The sequence below is a fragment of the Girardinichthys multiradiatus genome, chromosome 11, assembly GCF_021462225.1.
Source record: "Girardinichthys multiradiatus isolate DD_20200921_A chromosome 11, DD_fGirMul_XY1, whole genome shotgun sequence".
Taxonomy (NCBI): domain Eukaryota; kingdom Metazoa; phylum Chordata; class Actinopteri; order Cyprinodontiformes; family Goodeidae; genus Girardinichthys; species Girardinichthys multiradiatus.
Window position 1 is genome coordinate 29,348,270 of NC_061804.1, and position 13,138 is coordinate 29,361,407.

General features: G+C 38.3%; 1 protein-coding gene across 1 annotated transcript; it reads left to right on the forward strand.

Moving 5' to 3' along the window:
• The first annotated feature begins 2,572 nt into the window (after nt 1-2,572).
• On the forward strand, nt 2,573-13,138 carry mpp1 (MAGUK p55 scaffold protein 1). The gene is made up of 12 exons (XM_047379753.1): nt 2,573-2,929; nt 6,843-6,971; nt 7,062-7,140; nt 8,269-8,354; nt 8,443-8,511; nt 10,095-10,291; nt 10,397-10,500; nt 10,578-10,658; nt 10,868-10,948; nt 11,049-11,251; nt 12,016-12,090; nt 12,434-13,138. The coding sequence occupies exons 1-12, from the start codon at nt 2,807-2,809 to the stop codon at nt 12,608-12,610; spliced, it is 1,404 nt and encodes a 467-aa protein (XP_047235709.1). The 5' UTR covers nt 2,573-2,806; the 3' UTR covers nt 12,611-13,138.

The window sequence follows — 13,138 nt, forward strand, 5'->3', positions numbered from 1 at the left end:
AGATGATTAGGTTCATAGCTCGTTTAGAGACCCTTTTAATGATATGCTAATTTTGTGAGATAGGAATTTTGGGTTTTCATGAGCTGTTTGCCAAAATCATCCGCATTAAGACAATAAAAGACCTGAAATATTTCAGTTAGTGTGCAATGAATCTAATATATATGAATGTTAAATTTTCATCATGACATTATGGAAAATAATTAACTTTATCACAATATGCTAATATTTTGAGAAGGACCTGTATTGCGTGTTGAAGGACAGTCGCATTTCCATAACTCAGTCCTGCTGATTTTATTTCTAAACGTTACATCCAGTTGTCCTACTGACTGCTGTAATCGTGTTGTGTAAGCCGGGTGTTCTTTCTGGGATCACCGTGTTCTTAAGGACGGCGTTGTTTCGCTTCTTTGCGCGCTGGTAGAGCAGCCCCTATTAAAACGCTGCGGTGATGGCGCATTCAGAACTGTGGAAAATTTGGGTTTCTTAAAAAACGAACACGCAACAGCACTCAAACAGTTATTCTGCGTGCTAACTCATTTAGTTGATATTGCAACAGTATATTAGTGTCCATTCTATTGTTGCTTTAACAATTTGATCCAAAGCTAGAAAAAAAGATAATCATTAATTGTACCTTAATTGTTGGAAGAAGTTGAACTGATCCCACTATTTACAAATGGCAATGTTCTTGCTCAGAATTTTCCGTAAGCCAGCAAAACCTTACACATGAATTTGATGTCTCACTTTTATTGGTTCTTACTGTTGCATCTCCAAACAAATAATATTTGCAGGTGTCTCTAAGCACAAAAAGCAGAATTCAGAGAAAATAACTGTGCAGCAGTCTTACAGTCAAGTCTTTGTACTTCAGAAAGAATTTTAGTCTGTTCTTCATTTTTTTCTTGGATAGAACTGTCTTCTTTGCAGCACCTCTTAACAAAAAGCAGGTCTGCAAAAGTTTTTCCCTCAGTTTGCATTTCAGATTAACTGACCCACCTGCTGCCACTGTTGGGTAAACTGTGCACTGGTGGCAAAACGACCCTCTTTAAAATGAGACAGCACTAGCTGCACACTTGGTCTTCATTTCACCTATGCCTTCGATACAACCAAACTGAAGTGAAGTGAGAATATAGTAAAAATTCTTATTAGATAACAAACCCTTTCTGATGTATTAACAAGGATCTAAGAAACATCACATTTTTCTGGGAATTCTGTAGGTGCAATGAATGCTACATTGAAGAGAAAAATGAAACACACACAGGCATGGACCGACACATAAATGATCATTGCAACTGCTGAGAGCCTCAAGATGACATCAGGGCCCCTAACAGAAAGTGAATTCACAGAAGACAATTGCACTACTTTTACAGACACTGAGGAAAATCTTCATAGTTTGAAAGGGATCTTAACATAGTTACAATTTATGACTAATTTAATTATTTTGTTGTTTAAGATAAGCACTTTATTCCAACTGTTTTTTATTTATTAAATAATGTGATGTAACTAATGGGATTTCTAACCACACTACAATCTGTCAACAAGATGTTTTAATTTATTGTTGGCTCATTGGTAACTGCAAAACGAATTATATTAATGCTGTTAAACATAAATGATCAAGCAGGAACAATCTAAACAACCCTTGTCTTGCAAAACACACAAAAAGTGTGTTACATTATGATTTAGTCCCATGGTTCTGTTGTTAGTGGGACACAGAAAACCTTTTGGGACAATTACATGTGAGGCAAAAATATACAAATTAACAGTGATAAAGCAGTATTTAGCATCAACACCTAAGATGATGAATTGTTTAAACACGTTTGTACTGATATTTGCTTCATTGGAAGCAAGGATGACAGTCAACCAGGAGCAAGTGTTGTGCTGTGTTTAATATACATCTGATCTCAAAGCTTTGGATTTGGGAATGATATTAAACCCAACCTCCCTTTTTATATACAACACCAACATAAAGCTCCTAAAAATCTATTTTATTTATTTATTGTGTGCCACCCCTAGATCATGCCTGCATTAAACCTTGATAGGCAATTAATATGGGGTCATTATACAACATGTGGGCAGTCCTATCTGTGGCCAAATTTCAGCCCATTTCTTATCTATGTGAATGCTGGCTGGGAAGTTTTATATGCGAGGCAGCCATACTGGATTTTGAGGTCAGAGTAGGTAGGAACCCTCTGACTTTCTCAAGGGAACTTTTTTTTTTTTTTACCTTTTTCCCACTTGAAACTTGAAAATTTCAAATTACGAGGAAGTTAAAGCACGTATTACATTGAATAACTTAAACCCAATTAAACTAGTTATCTTCAATCAATCACATAGTGCCAACGGATAAAACGTCTGTCTTTTTTTACTTGACATAACCAATTGACTTAAAAGACTGGGTTTGCAGTTTCAAAACAGCGTAGTGGTGATTAGAAAACTAATATTTATGAAATGGTACTTGTTTCGAAACATTTTAACACAACTGGTTAGTTTATTTTCCCTCAAATTACATGAAACTCGAGTTTTGTATTTTCGGAGCTTCGAAGCGGCATTTGAACGCAGCATGAGCCTGACGCTCTGAGTGCAGCAGACGCAGCAGCAGCAGTCAGTTGTGTTTACTTGCTCCGTCAGCGGTGTCCCCGCTGTAGTTATCTCCTATTCCTCACCTGCTGCTGATTAAAACCTCGGACTTTTACCTCAGACTGTGACTTATCCCGTCGCCAGGGCTGCTTATCAGCAGTTTCATCAAGCCTCCCGTGGACCTTGGTCGGGGGCAAGTCGGGTTCACTGTTGGTTTTTTTTAAGCGATCAGGGGAAGATGACGTTAAAATCCAATAAAAACGAGCCTGCCCTCATACTAGAACCGGTGAGCAGCGTCCGGACAGCCCTTTCTGATCTGTACCTGGAACAGCTCCTTCAAAACAAACCAAAGTCTGACAAGGTAAGATGTCTGCCTTATTTACTCTGTCTCCTTCCCATAAGTGTTTGCTTCCGGGTAGCAGGTTATGGGGTGCTCATTATTATTTGAAGATCTGTAAAATTACAAAAAAAAAATAGTCTGGTTTTTATGACAGTGTTAACCACAGCTGAGTGGGGTCATCCCTTTGAAAAGGCCTGAAGACTTGTTTAGTGTCATTTGTCAAATCAGCAGGTCTTTGTCAGCAAACCATGCACTTTTTTCAGTCTGTCAGCCTTTGTTAGACTCCAGAAGAAACTGGATTTGCAATCTCACTTCTGCATTTCACCCCGAGCTACGTTTAAATACAGCTGACAAGTGTTTATTTCTAGCTGTAATCATAGGACAGTGATTCTGCAGATAGTGTTAGGAGTATATTAAACTATTCAATGCTGAGCATTTCAAATTCACAAATAGGCCTGTCTCTGCTCGTTTTGTGCAGTTAGCCACACAATTGTATTTTCAGTTCTGCACAGTTTGTTAAGTAGCTTTTCCCAGAGCCTTGGATCTGGATTTTGTTTCAGCAATCACGTGAAGGCAGGCTTTCAGGTTGTTTTCTTCATGGTGCTCCGGCCTTTTTTTTTTTTTTTTTTTGTCCTGCATGAATTGAATGGATTTTGCCTAACTCAAAAGTCCAGAAAGGAGATCAAAAAGAGTTGGGGGATTTGGAAATAACCAGGCAGGGCACAGTCAGTGTTACATAATGTCTTTCTCTCAAATTTGAAAGGTCAGCACTGGTGAGACAGTGAGGGAAATGGGTAAAGGAGGGAACATCTTTCTTCATATCAGCAGTTTGTGTCCTTGTGTCTGGTGTTGATTTGTTAAATCAGTATCTAACAGTAAGGTCACATTATCTCAACAGTGGGAACTGGTGAGTGGGGATGCCTGTTTAAAACATAGGGGCACTCTTTATCTTGAGTTTAGTGTTAAGGATGTGTTCTGTTCTGCTCTGTTTATGTGCGTTTTGGCAGTATCTGCCTCAAGATAAACAGCCCGGGATGTATAAAGCACAGCTGTTTGCTTGAAGCACATGTTCCACTATCACAAATCATTTAAATCACATGGCTAAAGGATAGATGGCCTTTAAGTAGACCAAAGGGAGAACTGAATGTCCTGCTTGAACATCAACAACCCTTTAGGGTGTTGTTGAATCTCCCAGTTTGCATTCTAAGAAATTGTAATCTTTTATTATTGTTTAAACTGTTATTGGTGTCTTATAGATGCGGTAATCCCAATTTGCTTTACTTCAAGAGATCAATAGAAAACAGTTCCACTCTGAGCAGCAAATTAGCTAAATAGTTTTGGATTAAAGCAGTCTCTGACAGAAAACGTACATTTTCTGCTTGGTCAGTCCCAACAGCTGACTGTCCAGTCAGAAACTGAGAAATCCAATCTTTTTACAATCAGTGAACACAATGTACCTAAGCACTATCATATAATGCTGACAACACTCTTTGGTGCGGCCACTGTTGCAGAGTGATGCAACAGCATCAGGGAGGGGTTCAAATTCAAGTAGGAGGGAGCACAGAGATGTTAGTTTAGTCTGCAAAATAGTAAGAGACAGCAATCCTTATTGCAGATAACAGGAAGGCTGAAAGTACTATTGTAAAATGCTGTGGTTTATCCGTTTGAAGTTTAAACCTCTGCCTGTCATGGAGCATGCTGGGGTTGGAAGTGGTGGATTTTTTTGAATCTCAGATTTAAGGTATTAATCTTAGGAATATGTTTGAAAACTGCTGATTATAGTTAGTTATGCTATCGCTAATCGTGAATATAAAATGACAAGGACAATTTAACTTTTCCCCATTATAATTCAATCTTTGCTATAAAATATTGATAAATTTTTTTTTTAAAGATTTTCCTTCTCACACACAGGCTAGAAAAAATATTTTTTATCCTTTAAAGCTCAAGATGGCTTGTCCCGTTCTGTAAGGATTTTGTCAACCTCTCTTATCTTTATAGTAACAAACTGTCATTTGAAATAAATTCGTACTATGTATCCCAAAGGTTAAAGCAGTTATGCATTCAAAGCCTCAAAAATAGTTATTCATTAATTTCATGAGATGCCATAGAAGGTGCCAGACTGGAGTTATGCACTGGCCCTCCTCGACCTGTTACTATGCACTTCGATCAGCTGGCTGCAAGAAACCTTTCAGTTTCACTATATTTATACCACAATCCATAACATGATCTAATTTCTTTCCATTTAAACCAAAAAAGCGACAGTTATACTTAATGCTTCTAAAATAGTATAACATTTATTAATACAGTTATAAAAATGTTGTAACATCATTTGATTCTTATTATGATTTTGACACATAAACTTAAACTAAAGTAGAAAATAAACACCTGCAAAATCTCGTGTTCGTTTTCCAGTGCTTATTGCTCAGAATATTATCCTTTTTTTGCTGTTCTATGTTTTTACAAATTAAACGAGCTAATAATAGCAATACTTAGTCAGGCTATCTGCTCAGGTAGCTCGCAAGCAGTCTGCTGCTTAACAGACACGTTGTTCATAGCCTGCCAGCTGTAGTTTTAAAACATTAAGACTGATAGGTTGCATTCTTTTAGTTTGTGTTTTAAGCAACCAAAACTATTTCCAAAAGCAGAGTTTGTCTTTTTTGAAAGAACGAGGGAAAGGTGTGGTAGCCTTCTTCCAAAGACCTAAGGGGGCATGCACAGCAACAGGTGGGCGAGGGGCAGCACTGTGTTACTCTTCTCCACACAGCCAGTGGGAATTTTGAGTGCTCCAACACTTTGTCTGGCATCTCATTAAAAGGCTTAAAAGCATAGTAATGCTATGATATAAAATTGTTGCACTTTGAAGCCATATTGTTTTAAACCTCTGCATACCTCGATGGTTGTAACTGGCTCCATGCCTACCTTCGACCTTTCCACAGCTGATAGAGTTCTTGTTGACACCCTGAGTAAGTGCAGGTCATTAAAAGGTCTTGTTGCACTAATCATACAGACATTTCGGAGTTAGGATGTACGTTGGTTGCATAACTTGTTTATACTGTTCAGCTAGAGGGAAAACAAAATGAGCAGGGAGAACTTTAGAGATTAGGCCTTCAGGATGTTTACTGCGGCACAGAGGATGTAACTTCATCTGTTAAGTGTTGGATCTTTTCCTGCTCAGTGGTGACGTACAACAGCACAAGGCTAGTATAAATAACTATCACGCTGCACTTAAAAATGCCCCTGGCTGTTGTTTACTCTTGCTTATCCAACATTACAGAAACCAGAAGTCAGATTAAGGAGAAATTCTTCCCTGCATGCGGCACCAAGCAGCCTCCAGAATGCATCCAGAGGAGGTGTAGCAGAACCATAATGATATTTATTGGTTTATTATTTTGCTGAAGTTGGATACAGATAACATCCTTTCTGCTGAGGAGGTGCTGATGTGTCGTTTTAATGCAGAAACTTTGTGCTGATGATGCCGGCTTCCCAGATGATAGTTTAGTGAATCATTTAGAAACTTTTTGATACTGCAAACTCCTCCGCACTTCACTGACCTTGAGCCATGCATTTGTATCTTATCTTGTACTCAAGACTAAACGTCTTGAGTACAAGACAATGCTGCTGTGATCCCTCAGTCTTTCGTTCTTTTAATTTTTCCGTCTCTGCTCCAATCACCGTTGTATCCATGACCACCTGAAGCTGGGTGGGGGCTGTAGATGACAGGAGGTGCTTAATCAGGTGTTAAAACACCAGGTTAATATTCAACCATAAACACACAATGAAGCTGCAGATAAAAAACATCTGTTTGGATGCCCAAGTGTAAATATTGTTAGAATTCTTGGATCAGATCATGACGGTTTATATTTCCATTCATTTTGATGTCACATCCAGCGGGGTTCCTTTAATGTGTCCTGTTTTCATGTCTTTATTCTTACAGGTTGCTATGCAAACCTATGAGAACAGAGGAGCTGAGTTCTATACCAATGGTTGTGCCGGACACATGAATGGCTCAGAGCTGACCGGGATGAAAGAAGTAGCCTTTGAGAAGAATCCCTCAGAGCCGATGGTATGCTGTTTGCCTGGCAGACTAACAGACAGTTCATGTTTGGATATGAATTGCTGATTCCTCCTTGTTGTCTGTGTTGCTTGTCTGCAGGGGGTCACTCTGAAATTAAATGAGAAACAGCGGTGCACGGTGGCCAGAATTTTGCATGGGGGGATGATCCACAGACAAGGTGACTTTTTTCTTTAGAATATGTTTCCAGTGATGTTGGGGGATGATTAAAGGATCACAGTTCCAGTCAGGCATTTGCATGCACTTATTGTGGGCATCTCTTAATTTTGGACTTCTAAACTATATATTTTCAGGGTGGAATGATTACGCAACATACAGTTTGGGTTTTTCTTTCAAATAAAAATCTCAAGTTGTTTTGGGGGTTTTTCACAATATGGAAAACCCACAATATAGACCTTTTCCACAGTGTGTCATAATGTTATATATTTGTACATGCAGTCCAGCTAATATTTGGAAGTTTCAATGTTTCAATATCATCTCAAATCAACAAGCATCCATTTAAGATTTGGATGCAATTAGCTTCTCCGATATAAAGGTGATTAGGGCTGCATGATATTAGAAACTCTTGCGATGTCCTGACAGGACAGGACACGGTTAAAAAACAAAAAAAACTCTTGCGATAATATTGGTAAATATTTACACCTGTTTTCTTCTTTTCCCTGTTTGTTATCCGTGCTTCCCTCCGTCTGTGACCTTTAGCATTTTCTGGCGATGTCATTTGTGTCCAGTATGAGCATCTGCTGCTGTGAGACTCTGTCCAGCTAACTAAATATTACATTAGCATGTAGCACTTCTACAATTATTGCACCCCAAATAGTTTATTGCGATATGTATACTGCACACACTGATATTGTGATGACTGTATATTAGTGATATATTGTACAGCCCAAACTGTGATCCCAAATCCACATAAAAGCTGGAAAAAAAGCGTTAGGTTGTATAAAGCAGGGTAACTTTTGGAAATGCTTAAAAGCCAGATCTGGGCTAGGAAACACTGCTTCTCTGCAACTTGCTCAGAGTTTTGTTTTCATATATTTATCTGGGTCTATTAAATATTTAAGCCTTTGAGTATAATTTTGACCCGGTTTGGGTTGGAGAAAATTCACCATAAATTCAAATCAAACCTTTGTGTGCAATTCTTGTTTAAACAAAAAAACAAACTCTGAAGTTGTATATTAGATCTTTCCATCCTGGAATACAATGTTTTAAAAGCCTAAATGAATGACATTCATGTCAGTAATGCCTGTATGTAAACCTCTGACTGACAGTATTGGATTCTTCTTTGCAGGCTCCATACATGAAGGGGATGAAATAGCAGAAATTAATGGAAAGAGTGTGACAAACCATACCGTAGATCAGCTACAAAAAATTCTGGTGAGTTGGAAAATGGCAACTGGTCGCCTAGCTTTTAATGCCGGCTCTCTTCGCTTGTTTTCTCAAGTCTCCAAAACTCCTTCCGCAGAAAGAAACCACTGGCGTAGTTACAATGAAGATCATCCCCAAGATGCAGAATCGATCCAGAGTCTGCGAGGTAATATTGCTGGCATGAACACCTTAGTCTTAGAGTATATATTACTTATTTTTCATTCGTAGATGAGTGTAATTCTTTTTTCTTCACCTTTTCTTGTTTGAAATGATTTCGTTTAGGTGAATCTTCTGTTAGTCAGTGACCAAATCAGGTGACTAAACACACTAATAGTGGGTTTCATACTGCCATCTACTGCTCACAGCATGCAATTCAGGCATCCAGCCTCCTGCCAGGAAAATGGCTGCTCTTGATTCAAAATACACTGGACCACAGCTTGTGATATACTGCAGACTATTCCAATTTGAAGTAAAATTGAACAATGTTACTAAATGTTTGCTAAACTTTAAAAGTAATGTATATTCCCAATATGTTAAACTTTGTACTTGCTGTGATCAGTGATGGCAACCAAGTTTCCATTTTTAGATCACTAGTTGGTTTAGTTGGACATTTCTTGCTTATATTAGAAATTAAGAACATTGATTTAGTGATTGAGCTCGCACTAATACACTCATATTTTATGCATGTAGTGGGGGAACAAATGTATCTGTGCTGTGAAAGCAGAGGTGGGTAATCCATGTCCAGAAAGTCAAAAGCCTGTACAGATATTAGTTCCAACCATTTGCATTTCCAGCTCCACAACATAGAGACTAATCACCTGGTTAACAGAATGAAGGAAGACTAGGAAGGGTTTTTTTACTTTCTGGACCTGGATTACCCTCCTCTGTGTGAAAGTTACTCTTGGGATGTACAGTTCAATCCACACTTATTGACAACCTTTCCAGAAAATGGAAAAAAACAGAAATAATATAATTTATTCCTTCTATTGCAGCAGCATAAACTCATTTTCTCACAATTAGTTATTTATAACAGTTATACAGGTTATAACAGGTTAGTTTTTTCTGAATATATCACTGTGATATTTTGTGTTAACGATAAGAGGTCAAGTTATTTTGAGGCTTTTTACACATCTGTAGCTGGGGTGCCAAAAAATAAGCAGGACATTGTTAATTATCCAATATGTTGGGACGCAACAAAATGGAACATTTCTTTCATTTAAAATGTATTCACAAAAAAATTGTATTGTATTCACAAAAAGATTGTAATTGCCAAAATAAGCAGTTTATCATCAAAAAGGACACCTGGAACATCGACCTGCACATAGTAAACCTCTGGTGGTCCAAACTAAAAGTTTCTAATCACTGAATTGTCCTGGCTGCGGTGCAAACTGTTCACCTACTAGCTCAAAATATGCTGCTGCCTTCCACTTCTATGGCATGTAAACGTAAACCAGTTCATATATAGATTAGCAGTCAGCATAGGTAAACTCCCAACTATACAGTATGCTTTCAAAGTGTTAGTAGGAAACCCTCTTTCTCCTTGATTGGGGTTTATACAGCCATATTCAGTAAATCAGAATATTATTAAAAAGTTATTTTATTTTTCATAAAAACACATTTCTTGAAAGGTGTTGATGAATTATTAATCACACTGTTCAAGTATATTTCTACTTTGCACATAGTTGCAACTTAGCTTTACACAAAGATCTGCATCAGATTTAGCAGATCTGATCTGGTCCCAATCTGCAGATGTACATGAGGGCTCAGTTCGACTACGACCCCTCCAAGGACGATCTCATCCCATGCAAAGAGGCCGGCTTAAAGTTTCAGACCGGCGACATCATCCACATCATCAACAAGCAGGACCCAAACTGGTGGCAGGGCAGAGTAGAGAACAGCGCTGTCGACTTTGCTGGACTGATACCCTCTCCAGAACTCCAAGAATGGTAAACAACTAATGTACCTCACATCTAAAAGGAATCCTGCAGAGTGAAAGGTGCACGCCGTCAAATTCCACAGATACTGGCTTCATGTGTGTATTTTCTTTGCAGGAGGGTGGCCAGTAAAAGCAAGGCCAAACAGGGCAGTCAGTCCTGCAGCCCCTTTGGAAAGAAAAAAAAGTGCAAAGACAAATACCTAGCTAAACACAGCTCGAGTAAGTGCAGTTTTGCACATCCCATCACTAACACTCTGTTGTGAGCTTGTCTAAACAGGCTAACTCATCTCTTGCAGTTTTTGACCAGCTGGATGTGATATCTTATGAAGAGGTTGTGAGACTCCCTGCTTTTAAAAGGAAAACTCTGGTGCTCATTGGTAAGCTTCATTGCTCTCACTGCTAAAATGCCGTTAGGACTAATTCATAAATTTTGAGGACCTCATTTCAAATTTTCAAATATAAATCATGTTTCATACACATATTTATACCTAGAGCTGCAGTTCTTCTCCATGTGCAATATTCAGGTTCATCTTTGACCAGAATGTCCTTTTAAAGGTGTTATTTAGAGAATTGTGCTCCTTCCTAGGGGCGCCTGGTGTTGGACGGAGCCACATCAAAAATGCTCTTTTAACAAAATACCCAGAGAAATTTTCCTACCCGGCACCACGTGAGTAGAAATAATTTCTCCTGTTGTTGTTTTCATCCATCTCATAGGCCAATTTTGCAGGCTTCTCATTGGCTAACCTTTTAACTTTGAACCTCCACAGACACCACCAGACCCCAGCGCAAGGACGAGGAGAACGGACAGGAGTATTATTTCATCTCAAACGAAGACATGACCAAGTGCATCTCTAGAAATGAGCTGCTGGAGTACGGGAGCTTTCAGGGATTCATGTTTGGAACCAAGTTTGATACCATCCATAAGATCCACGATCAGGGCAAAATTTCTGTGCTGGACATAGAACCACAGGTCAGCACTCACAGTGTTTTGTGCTCCCAGCGATTTAGATCTGACAGATACGCTAGGGGAAAATTATTGTTTTGGAGACATGGTGACCCCAAAATGCCACTCATTGCTACAGTTCACCAAAAGTGAAGTTTGTTTCCTCTGTTATTATTATTATGCAGGGGGTCGAGATAAACTTAAGTCCTCATCATCATGTTATTTGTATTGTTTCTATTTTTTTTAACCTTTTTAATCAATCACAGCAGGTATGAGAACGTTTAGGGTAATTAGCTAATTTCTTAGCCACTTCATCACATCTCTGCATTATTTGAATGACATCATGTGTTACTGATTAAAGTTCTAGAAACTGTTAACCTTGCATACCAGTAAGTTTAATGAATTACATGCGACAATTGTTATTTCCAACAGTTAGCATGGGGACTTACATGTGCTCAAATTAAATGTTGGATTTTTCTACATTTTGTTTAAATATGAGATTGTGCTAATAAAAAAATGCTACATTTGGGGCCGCTAATAAATGTGGTGTGTATTACACCTTTGAGGTAATTCAAACATCACAAGTTAAATTAGCAGATTTTCGATTTAAAACAGTTACAATGATATAAACTTACAAGATAAACTTATTCTTTAGTAGTATCGCTTGAGGAAATTTAAAAGGCAAAAGAGAGACTAATAATCTTTTAATAATCAGTTTAAAAATCTAATCATCTAATTTTTTTTCTAATGTTTTAAACTACCAGTTGATTGAATGACAAATTCTTTTTCAGACCCTGAAACTTGTTCGGACGGCTGATTTTGCTCCTCTAGTGTTGTTCATCGCTCCGACCAACACAGCTCCACAGGTGCTACATCTTTGTGCCTTTTAAAAGTGTTCATACCGGGCTTTTTTACCTTTTTATCTCGTTATAACCACAGAGGTCAATGAGTTTTATTGGGATTCTATGTTGTAGACCATCACAAATGTCTTTAAACTGTAAAGTACATGCCTTGCATCTTCAGGCTAATGCACTACTTTATGTTTGTCTATAGCATAAATTCTCTAATAGGATTCATAGACTTTTGTGGCTGTTCTGTGACACCTTTTGAAAAAAGTGCAAGGGGTATGAATACTTTTACAAAAGCTGAACGCAAAATTCTGAAAAAACTATAATCAAACTTTTTTTTCCCTTTTATTTTCTTTTGCAGACGGAAAACCTTCAGATGATCCAGAAAGAGTCAGATGCCATTTTGAGCACATATGGACACTTCTTTGATGTGGTTCTCATCAACAATGATGTAGATGAAAGCGTGAAAGGGGTCGAGGAGGCCATGGAGCAGGCCACCTCCACCCCACAGTGGGTGCCTATATCTTGGGTCTACTAAGCGCTACCTGGCACCAGTTTGATTCAGTGCCGCGTGTTGAAAGGCGGTGCAATATCACTCCTTACACCAAGCCTCCGAGTTAGCAGCGTGTTTAATTACTTTGAATTGTTGTTTGCACACAAAAAAAGCAATATGTAGAAAGGATCATCTCAAAAGGGTTAGAACCTAACAAAGGATGTTTAAATATCTTCAGGTGTTCAGTTTAGGTGCTGCACACCTTTTTGATTATCAAATGCAAAACAGGACCTCAACTGTGAAAGATATAAATGCTTTAAAATAAATAGAAATCGTCAAGGGAAACATCAACTCGAATGATCCTCTTTTCTGATCCCATTAGATCACTCCATGAAATGAAGATTCTCAGACTCTTTGCTTGTTCTGCCTGTGTAACTCCAAATAATATCTTCGGCACAAAACCTGATAACCTAGCAGGGATTTACATTGGATTTTCTCCAAACTGTATACCTTATAGGGTACTGTAAAGGCACTTTTAAGCAAAACAATGAAATAAACCCATAATAACTCACA

Coding starts and splice junctions, on each gene's coding strand:
- mpp1 (XM_047379753.1), top strand. CDS start 2,807: ATGACGTTAAAATCCAATAAAAACGAGCCTGCCCTCATACTAGAACCG. Junction 8,355..8,442: donor ATCAGCTACAAAAAATTCTG/GTGAGTTGGAAA, acceptor CTCCTTCCGCAG/AAAGAAACCACTGGCGTAGT. Junction 10,949..11,048: donor ATTTTCCTACCCGGCACCAC/GTGAGTAGAAAT, acceptor GAACCTCCACAG/ACACCACCAGACCCCAGCGC.